At 40.1% G+C, this 11,187-nt stretch overlaps 1 protein-coding gene across 1 annotated transcript in view; it reads left to right on the forward strand.

Annotated features, from left to right (window-relative positions):
- Positions 1–9,660, forward strand: part of LOC126203931 (prickle planar cell polarity protein 3-A) — a 1,288,897-nt gene extending 1,279,237 nt beyond the window's left edge. The window contains exons 9-10 of the mRNA XM_049938328.1: positions 5,061–5,247; positions 7,375–9,660. Coding sequence (XP_049794285.1) covers positions 5,061–5,247; positions 7,375–7,532 — 345 coding nt within the window. The 3' untranslated portion in view covers positions 7,533–9,660. The remainder of the gene's footprint in view (positions 1–5,060; positions 5,248–7,374) is intronic.
- Positions 9,661–11,187: the final 1,527 nt, after the last annotated feature.

An 11,187-nucleotide genomic window follows, 5' to 3' on the forward strand; every position in this document is an offset into this window, starting at 1 on the left:
CGAATTAAAAACAGGGATTACAGCAAGCAATATATACGCCAGATACATTTCAACACACTGTGCTTCGATAATACTGCTAAATACAGTGATCTGGCAAGCACGAACCTTATCGAAACATGAAATAACATTGCCTTTCGTCTATATCACTTCGGAGATTATTACTTAGGTAAGAACTGTTCATGGAGATACGGCTCAACAGACTTAGCTGTGGATTGCATTGAAGCTGGCGTCGCCATGTTAGATACATTACTATACTACTGTTTGTGATTGCTTCTTGTTCCTAATTTCTGTCGTATGCACGCAACATTTGTTTTCAATAATAAATTTTATAGTGCATCGGGAATAACACAGTGTCAGAATGGCATTTTCAGACGTTTTTCTTGGTCCTAAACGCTTATTATTTGACTCAATAATACGACGCATTCACCTCGTTAATGTTGCTTTCTTTTTGTTATACGTTTCGAATAACCAAGAAAAGAAGTATGTGATGGGAAATGCTTGCTTTCGTAATTCAGCATTTTCTTGAATCGAAAATCACGACAGGAAACAGCATAACCAAAATTCATGTATACAAAAAGAAATATCGCTTGAACGAGTCCTGTTAGCAGTAAAATGTGATTCTTTAGACTTTAGGCTATAATCAAAAGGATTAATTCACCCGTAAGTGAGACGAGCTAGCATATTATCATCAAAACATTTCCATCAGAAGCTAACGTTTGGGGCAACTGACATGGAAGACGTCTGCTTCAACTTTGTGACGTCATGACAAGTCTCCTTATTATAGCTTCATGCCACTGCTGTATGAGATAAATCTTACGAATTCACAACCAATACCAGCATCTGTCAGCAACTCATACCATACAAACGTCCTGAATGTTTAAACATAACTATTGTCGAATAATCAAATCTTAGTGTATGCGTACACGTCATGATACAAAATTCTGACCTACTCTTCACCTTTTAACGTACGTAAAAGAGTGTACTCACACCTGGGGAAAAAAAAGAACAAAATACACATTGGTAATACAGTCAGTTATACAGACCATGAATGTCGACATTAACATTGCGACGACACATTGTCGGCTTACATACACGAAAATAAGCAGTTTATGTAGCTATAAAGGTAACTAAATAACCTTTGTAATATCTTATTTGAGAAACGGAAAAAGGGGGGGGGGGGGAGGAGATCTATTTGTACATTCCAATCTAAATCACAACATAAATATTTACATTTTATTGAGCCGCTGTGTCTGTCTGTGTCTTCTTAAAAGTAGCGTCACGATTTTGTTTATCGAAAGCAATTCAGTCATTGGTTCCGCCAGCTAGTGTAATCAGTCAACATATCTTGTTGCTTGCTTACATTTCGGAATCACATGTACAAGTATGCCACTGAAAATCTTCAAAAAATGAGTTTTTAAAAAATTAAATGATTTGTTTTCGTAAATATTCACCTATAATGTCAATATATTTTTTCATTTTATGAAAGCAGTCCTTAAAGCAAAGAGGCCGCTCCTCCTGAGGCCCTTCGGAAATCAAGTTTTTTATAATGTTCCACAGCTTACATACACTCTCAGTTGTTAGTTTTTCTGTGTTGGATAATGCGTTGTTGTAATGGAAAATTATTTATTTTCAAGAACTTTTTCGAAAATTTATGGTAAACGGACATTTGTGTACCAATCGGCAGTAACAGTTAGACTGCCTTCTAATGCTATAGCAACAATATGGGCCGTTATAGAAAAATATTCTAGCAGCCATCTTCTGGCCATCACTGCGAATTCGCCGGACTTCGTACGCTTGGGTTCTGTTCGACAGACCCTTTCAGCCGATCGATCGACTTTTCAGGATCGTAACAGTACTACCATGGTTCATCACCAGAAATGATATTCCAAACTAAATATGAATTGCCGCCATAGAATTTTTCCAGAGTTTTTCTGTGCCAATAAACGCTTTGTTGTTTTTGATCGGGAGTCACTTTATGTGGAATCCGTCGACAACGAAGTTTTCTCACGTCTAACTGTTGATGTAAAATGCTTTGGACGATTCATACCAATGCCATTGTCGCTTGAATAAATTCATAAGATGTCCGTAGATCTTCTTCGAGCATTGTTCGAACAGCGCTAATATTTTCACCATTAAATTCAGTTCTTGGCGCCTTTCACGAAATACGAGGCCTGTTCAGAAAGTAAGCTCCGATTGATTGCCAAATTGAAACCACAGTGAACATCAGAAATGTTTTACTTGTAACAATTAGCTACACCTTTCAGCTACTTCTCTACGTAGTCGCCGTTCTGGCTTAGACTTTTGTCATAGCGTTGTACCAACTTTTCAATAGCCTCATCATAGAAGGCAGCCGCCAGTGCTTTCCGCCAATTCTCCACGCTGGCCTACACCTCGTTGTCGGTGTCAAAATGTTGTCTTCAAAGACAGCGGTTCATGTGACCAGAGATGAAACTCAGGGGGAGACAATTGCGGACTGTATTGTGGGTAATCTCACATTTCCATTTGAAAACGATGCAGGAGCATCTTCATTGCCCCTGCAGAATGCGGCTGAGAATTGTCTTGAAGAAGAAACAGCACGACAGGTATGTAATGTTAGCTGCATAGCTTCAGGCGAAATTTCTCACCAGGCCCTCGTACTTGGCGGCAGACACTATTTTCCAGACATCTTTACGCACTCACTGCGAGCTCAGAAATGAGAAGAGCGACGTGATGCTAACTGGGGTTATACTAGAGACACTACCCAACACATCTGTGCAAAGCTTTATCGGATTTTCATAGTCGTTTCCATTTCGCGACCGATCGGAGCTTACTTTCTGAACGCCCCTCGTATATCACTAAGAAAATCTGATCTCTCTTGAATTCGCTGTACGAATTACAAATTGTTGCTTTAGATAGAGCTGCTTCACCAGATGCATTTCTAAACCGATATCCACATTGTTTTGATGACTTAAAAACGTAAAAAAGCATAGCCCGGAAATGTTTTCGAGTCAAAATCATTTTTAGGTGCACACAGGGTCTTTAAATCATGAGAATCAACAAATTATTAGGGCAAACTGGACAAATTACTCAACGATCAAATCGCTGAACATTGGATAGTAGCCCGCATCTCGTGGTCGTGCGGTAGCGTTCTCGCTTCCCACGCCCGGGTTCCCGGGTTCGATTCCCGGCGGGGTCAGGGATTTTCTCTGCCTCGTGATGGCTGGGTGTTGTGTGCTGTCCTTAGGTTAGTTAGGTTTAAGTAGTTCTAAGTTCTAGGGGACTTATGACCACAGCAGTTGAGTCCCATAGTGCTCAGAGCCATTTGAACCATTGGATAGTAGCTTTCGCATATAAACGAACGATGGCATTCTAAAAATGTTGAATCTCCCTCGTAATGTATGTACTGGGTGATCAAAAAGTCAGTATAAATTTGAAAACTGAATAGTCACGGAATAATGTAAGTAGAGAGGTACAAATTGACACATGCTTCGAATGACATGGGGTTTTATTAAAACCAAATAAAATACAAAAGTTCAAAAAATGTCCGACAGATGGCGCTTCATCTGATCAGAATAGCAATAATTAGCATAACAAAGTAAGACAAAGCAAAGATGATGTTATTTACAGGAAATGCTCAGTATGCCCACCATCGTTCCTCAACAATAGCTGTAGTCGAGGAATAATGTTGTGAACAGCACTGTAAAGCATGTCCGGAGTTGTGGTGAGGCACTGGCGTCGGATGTTGTCTTTCAGCATCCCTAGAGATGTCGGTCGATCACGATCACGATGCACTTGCGACTTCAGGTAACCCCAAAGCCAATAATCGCACGGACTGAGGTCTGGGGACCTGGGAGGCCAAGCATGACGAAAGTGGCGGCTGAGCACACGATCACCACCAAACGACGCGCGCAAGAGATCTTTCACGCGTCTAGCAATATGGGGTGGAGCGCCGTCCTACATAAACATCGTACGTTCCAGCAGGTGTTTATCAGCCAGGCTCGGGATGATGCGATTCTGTAACATATCGGCGTACCTCTCACCCGTCACGGTAGCAGTTACAAAACCAGAATCACGCATTTCCTCGAAGAAAAAAGGCTCCATAACGGTATATGTGGTAAATCGAACCGTGACTTTCTCGTCGTTCAATGGAGTTTCCACGACAGTTCTAGGATTTTCGGTATCCCAAATTCTGCAGTTGTGAGTGTTGACAGACCCTCGGAGCGTGGAATGAGCTTCGTCGGTCCACAACACGTTACTGAACCAATCGTCATCTTCCGCCATCTTTTGAAACGCCCACACCACAAATGCCCTCCGCTTCACTAAATCGCCAGGTAACAGTTCATGATGCCGATGGATGTTGTGCGGATAGCATCTGAGGGTACGCCTCAGTGCCAACCAAACAGTAGTGTATGGAGTGCCGGTGCGACGTGCGACTGCACGAGCGCTGACTTCCCCGTGCATAGACGAACCCGCTACAGTGTCCATTTCTTCCTGAACTGTCTCAGCAGCATTACGCCTTGTGCTCGGTCGACCACTACGGGGTCTATCGTCTAAACAACCCGTGGCTTCGAACTTGGAAATCATTCTCACCACAGCTGCATTTGTCAACGGACCTTTACCCGTTCGAATCCCCTTCCTATGGCGATAGGATCGTAACGCTGAACTAGCACATTCCCCATTCTGATAATACAGCTTCACTAAAAGCGCCTTTCCAGGTAACGTCAACATGCTGCGAGTGCTGGCGCATCTGATTCTCTCTCTCATTACAGCTCCTTTTATACACGATTAACATGCGCAGTCACTGACGTTTTTCTGTCCAGCGCCATCTGTCGGACATTTTGTGAACTTTTTTTGTTGTAATAAAAACCCATGTCATTCCAAGCATGTGTGTCAATTTTTACCTCTCTATCTACATTATTCCGTGGTTTAGTAAGTTTTCAAATTTATACTGACTTTTTGATCACCCGGTATGCATGCAATGATGCGTGTATGCTTGTAATATATGGCCGTGTGTTTTAGTCAATTTCGGACGGCTCCTGTACAAAAGTGAATGATGTTGACGAGTGCGGTGTTGTTCGCAGATTATTACAAGCGGAGGCGTGACCTACAAGAACGAGCCGTGGCATCGCGAGTGCTTCACGTGCACCAACTGCAACACGTCGCTGGCTGGCCAGCGCTTCACGTCCCGCGACGAGAAACCCTACTGCGCCGACTGCTTCGGCGAGCTGTTCGCCAAGCGCTGCACTGCCTGCTCCAAGCCCATCACAGGTACGTACTACTGGAACAGCATACTGTCCTCCACATTACAACGTTTTTAACCCTGGAAAGGACTACAGTTGAGTAGAAAACTTAATAGTGGGACCAAGGATCCTATCAGATGGAAGACGATCGTACAAACCCAATCATGAATTCTACCGATATCAAGAAAATCTCACCGCTTCCATCAGGAGAAGATGACTAGCTTTCTATGGCCGTTTGTACAGAGTGGATCCCATAGGTTGTCCTGTACTACCTTCAAAGTAGCTGACAAGGGTAAAGCCACGGTATCCCTGTGGCTCAAGCAGATCGAGAAAGACCTTGCAGAAATTCATATTAAGCAAAACGTAATAACTAACAGGGAGACTACCATTTAACTATTGAAACGAGATCTTTCCTAACATCATTTACAGAAGTTAACCACAAAGATACAAGGAAGCAGTCAGGGGAATGCAAGATAGAGTTCAGCAGGAAAATGTCCGCCCCCGGTAGCTAAGTGGTAAGCGCGACGGAATGTCAATCGTAAGGGCCCGGGTTCGATTCCCAGCTGGGTCGGAGATTTTCTCCGCTCAGGGACTGGGTGTTGTGTTGTCATCATCGTCATCATCATTTCATCCCCATCGACGCGCAAGTCGCCGAAGTGGCGTCAAATCGAAAGACTTGCACCAGGCGAACGGTCTACCCGACGGGCGGCCCTAGCCACACATTTCATTTCAGCAGGAAAATGAAGGAACAGTGGGCTAACAGGAAAGCTCAAGGTACTAACAAGAAGACAGCTACTAAACTTCACCAAGAACACCAGAAGTTGCAGACGACAACAACACGGTAAAAACACAAGCATCGTGGTCCATAGGTGGCCCAAATGACGTATAAAAAAATCGTCTACTGCCTTTTCAATAGTGTTTTCACTACACCAATCTACATTTCAGAGCCACAGCTCCATCATCTTATGTAAGGATATTCATTGTGATTAACTTCCATTAGAACTGAAGCAGTCATGATGAAGCTGTGGCCCTGAAATGTAGACTGGTGTTGTAAAAACGCTATTGAAAGACAGTTGACAGATTTTATTATTCAGCTTTCCATTTATTTCACTGTTTCGGCTACCATAAAAACAATTAAGTGGTGCCTGTATGAGAGATGTTCAGTCTGTTCCACGCACAGCTTCTTCCATTCACATCTCTTTAAAACGCCATCTTCTTATAAGATGAACCGAAAACTTAAGACGTACTGTAAATTAATCGAATCTAAGATATGAAATAATTTCAACAGTTTCGTAAAGATTAGCATTCTTGTCACTGAGTTGTAGTTGTACGATTATCTGCTGAGCAGTCCTACAAACCAAATTATTATTTCTTTATAACCCATAGAGACAGACAGCAAACATAACTGAAGAAAAAGTTAAATACATTGAAGCTGGGGCCGGTAGAAGCATCACACACATTCATTAAGTCCACAAAGGTTTTATATATATCTGCTCTCTTCTGGATTTTTACATATTTACATTGCAGTTACGAGGGATCTGTGCTTTCTGTTCTAGAAACTAACTGTGCTGTGAAGGAGTCTCTCCACTACTAATGTTTTATGTTTTCCAACTTCATTACTTGTTCTTCTCAATGTAAAATGTACATTTATGGTGAACATGAAAACAGATTATAATTTAGATGACCTTGACAGCAACACTGATGCAGCAACCATGTCAAGTTCTTTCTGGCTATGTGAATGAAAACGTGGAACTTCCTCACTGTGTGAACGTATCAATTGTCATGGAGGCCTGTACTAAAACGTAATCTGCACAAATGTCAGAACACTTTTCTTTTTGATGAGCTTATGTTACAGAATTTAGAATTCATCCGAGAAAGCCGTAGTTTATTTCTAATTTCCTCTACTTGCAATTAACTTTCAAACTGAAGACCGCCCATTGTCTATTGCAACAGTTGATACAGTTTCAGAAAAGATTTTTTTCTGGTAGTTGCTCCTTGTTAATGTATACCATCTCGTTCCATATCCTTTTATCCACCCATGACAATTTGTATCTTCGTAAACATTCCCCCTATGAGAAGTTTCACAAACTGTAAACTTCAGGAGACTGAAGTTGTAGAATTAAATAAAGAGCAACATTGGCAACATCTGTTGCAGGCATCGGCGGCACGCGCTTCATCTCGTTCGAGGACCGCCACTGGCACAACGACTGCTTCATCTGCGCCATGTGCAAGACGTCGCTCGTCGGTCGGGGATTCATCACCGACGCCGACGACATCATCTGCCCCGACTGCGCCAAGCAGAAGCTCATGTGAGCTGACCACCCACACAACTCCTCCTCCATTCTTTATTTGCCATTTTATATTTTATCGTCAAGCTTTGTTTTTTCTTTTCTAGAGAAGACCGTTCAGCATTCGTCAGTATATATACATAAATACATAAATATATATATATGATAATATTTTGATGTTTAGTGGAGGTCTAATTTTTAGGAGAATAATTATTACTTTACGAACGTGGGAATAATGTATCACCGAAAGTGATCAAGTGCCTCATATCGCATGCTACGTGGTCTGCACGAGTGTACGAGCCCGAGGTTGGGGACTATATCTTGCGCCTCTGGACATTTCGGTTGTAGAAACGTTCAGGTGTCGCAAGAGCAGGCCACGTTGCCTCTAACACTGGAGAGCTTCCACGTCGCACGTCGTAACAGACTCCTATATCACAGTGGATTAAAACGCGTATCAGCGGTTGTAGATTTTAAAGAGATATATACATATATATATATTTGTTTATACATATGATGTACAGCTGGTACTTTTTAACGTAGAATTGGAGATGTAAGTTTATTTTGCGACGAGAGAAGAAAAATAGATATTTTTTAAGGAGTTGAACTCTTTAAGAGACTTTAGTCTGGCACTTTTAAAACAAAAAATAACCTCAGTCCTAAACCCAGGACACGAGAGTAGATCCTTTCCACAGATACTGGGCGTGGCCTCCACACACATACACTTCACAAGTATACACGCCACACATTGGCCGCCCTAACACAGCCGCACCGCACTAACATAAGCTCACTTCTGCTTTCAAATCTAGGGTTAATAAGAGTAGATTCTTAAAAGATGGAAAACGATTAAAATCCAGGAAACCAAAAAAATTGACTATATTGTATACATAACTTTTAACAAACTAAATTACACACACACACACACACACACACACACACACACACACACACACACACACACACACACACATAGAGCCAGAGAGGAAAGTAAGCTATTATATGTGATACATATATAAATACTATACATAAACTGTGGTCTTGGGGGAATATGCTATAGAAGTGACCTTAACAACATATTCACAGCCCAAAATTGTAAACGGTGGGCCGTTTGGGCTACAGTCCATCCACTGGTTCTTTATTTTTTTTTTTTTGTTTGCAAATTCATTATTTTTTTGCTGTAATTTAGATTTCTTATTGTATGCATTTATTTGTATGGATCATGTAATAGTTATGGTTATAAAGTATCCTGTGACAAAATTAATATGTGGGTGCTATGCCGTTCTTTGGTGATGGAAGTATTTTTAAGCCAGTAGAGTTATTTAACAGTAATTGTTATTAAGAAGATGGTACTGTAAATTTGCCATTAGGTCTTTTTTGCGCTTGTAATCTTGTGTTGCTTATGACTTCTAGTCAGTCAAGACACATTTTGCTGTTCATGGAATGTTCAACTCGTGTACGTGATGTTATGTTCTGTCTACTTCCTCTTCATCTCTGTCAACTACATTCTTTTCTTAATTTCATGGGGATGACCATCGCTTATCCTCAAAAATACTTGTTTCATCGCTGCTGCATTCACGTATTTCAACTGCTTAGAGTTTCAGTTTCTTGCTTTTTCAACATGGAACCAGTTTCATAACATTCGTTGTGCACTTGCAGGCTAATTTGAAGGCAGTGTATCATTAATTACATGTGACTTTCCAACGTGTTATTTTAGATTCATTCCATGTCACAGATATCGTTTTTATGTACAGCCTTACTACTACTGCATAGCACTGATAAAAAGAAACTGCTGACTTTTCATAAACATGAAGAGCAGTTTCACAATGTAACAATAGAATTTTCATGGGTCAGTCACAGATGCTTCTACTATCTGAGTTAAGTGGTGTCGCTTGAACATCATACAGTAGTGGGATATTGAACAGCAGGCCTGATTTCTTTTTATACCAGCAATTTCATACACAAATCACAGCGAAAATTAGATCACATCACATTCTAAAATTTAGTTAAAACTATTTTAAACATTACACATAATTGTGTAAAAGCTGTTAATTTTTGATGCATAAGTGTTCTTATTGGTATCATATATATTATATATCCTGTTACATAGAAATGTGGAAATGTAATACAATTTGAATAAAGGAAATAAATACACTGGATATTTTGTGTTGGGTTTATTGCATCTTTAGTGAAAACAAACTGATTCCTAAAATAATGTACTAACTTCTCCTGCTATGTGATAGATTGATTGCTCAGTACAATACTCTTTATTTTGAAGACAAATAGCAATGATATGTGTGAAACTGAAGAACAACTCCATCGCCACAATTTTCAGTATTTCAATATTGCATTTCTGTCGTATTTGAACTATCTTGTGAACTGAAATTTAGACACACATTTAAAATGTACCCCCCAGCAAAATTAAAACAGATTGTTTGTTCAATGACTATACTGCAATTATCCATCACATGGTTCTTGAAATATCTTGAATGTACCTGCTTTGCTGGAATTCAAACTAGGCAAAAACCTTCATATAAATGCACACTGGAAAACCTGCATGTCTACCTACAACTCCTTCTTTCAAAGCCAACTATATGTATTTATGTTACAGTTCAAACAGTTTTTTTTGCAAGTTAGTAAACAAGTAGCCATCTTGGCATTTAAATTGATTAACAAAAAGTAATTTCAGGCCCTAAACTTTTTCTTGTTATAACAAATTTAAAATTTAATTGTTCATTAAATTTAGGAATCTCAGTTTTTTTCAGTTTCTCTATTTGTATGTAGCCTATGTTTAAACTCACATTACAGCCTACTATGAAATGTAAAAACTGGCAATTAGATAATGATTTCACTTGGTGAACATGTCCAAAGACATGCTATATGCTATTGATATGCTAAGGAGACAAGCATACTAAACAAAGTGCTCTATTTACCCATGTCTGCTTTAGCAGTATACTGTGACTTTAGTAAGTAACACATTTTGAATCAACTGATGTGATAACAGTGCCCAATGCTATGGTACTCATGAAATTAGGAGTACAATACTCACAGGCCACTTTACACACACTGTCTACCTTCTTCAACTGACCAACACATCTTGTTCAATTATTACCTACAGTTAGCGACAATAACTTTTTCACACAACAGACATGAGCCAGTGGAACCTTTTGTTCTATAGCTCAAAGATAGAAGGTCTGCAGATCTAGAATCCTATGCAGATCAAAAAATGGAAGGTAGATTAGTATTTAATGACCAACTGAAGTCAGTCATGAGAGACAGAGCACAAATTCTGATTGGCGAAGGATAGGAAAGGAAATCAGCTGTGTCCTTTTCAAGGGAATCAGAATTCACCTTAAACAGTTTAAGAAAATCCCAGAAAACCAAATGTGGATGTGTGAATGGGTGTGTGAAATGGTGACCTTCCTGGACAGTGATGTGAACTGCCACCCTCATGATGGAATTCTAGCGTCTTACACTGCACCACCTTACTCGCTCATATGTAGACCATATATATCTAGCCATTCTACAAGCTCTTAAAAGGAAATTTACAAATATCTTTTGATTCCCATCATTCAGGTGTGGGGTGTCAATAGATTGAGTTCAATTGACTCTTTTAACATTTCCTCTAGCAGAAAACATATTAAGCACAAATTGGAGGTTCATCAGCAGTGTGTGACACATTACAT

This window comes from Schistocerca nitens, chromosome 9, assembly GCF_023898315.1.
Source record: "Schistocerca nitens isolate TAMUIC-IGC-003100 chromosome 9, iqSchNite1.1, whole genome shotgun sequence".
Classification (NCBI taxonomy): domain Eukaryota; kingdom Metazoa; phylum Arthropoda; class Insecta; order Orthoptera; family Acrididae; genus Schistocerca; species Schistocerca nitens.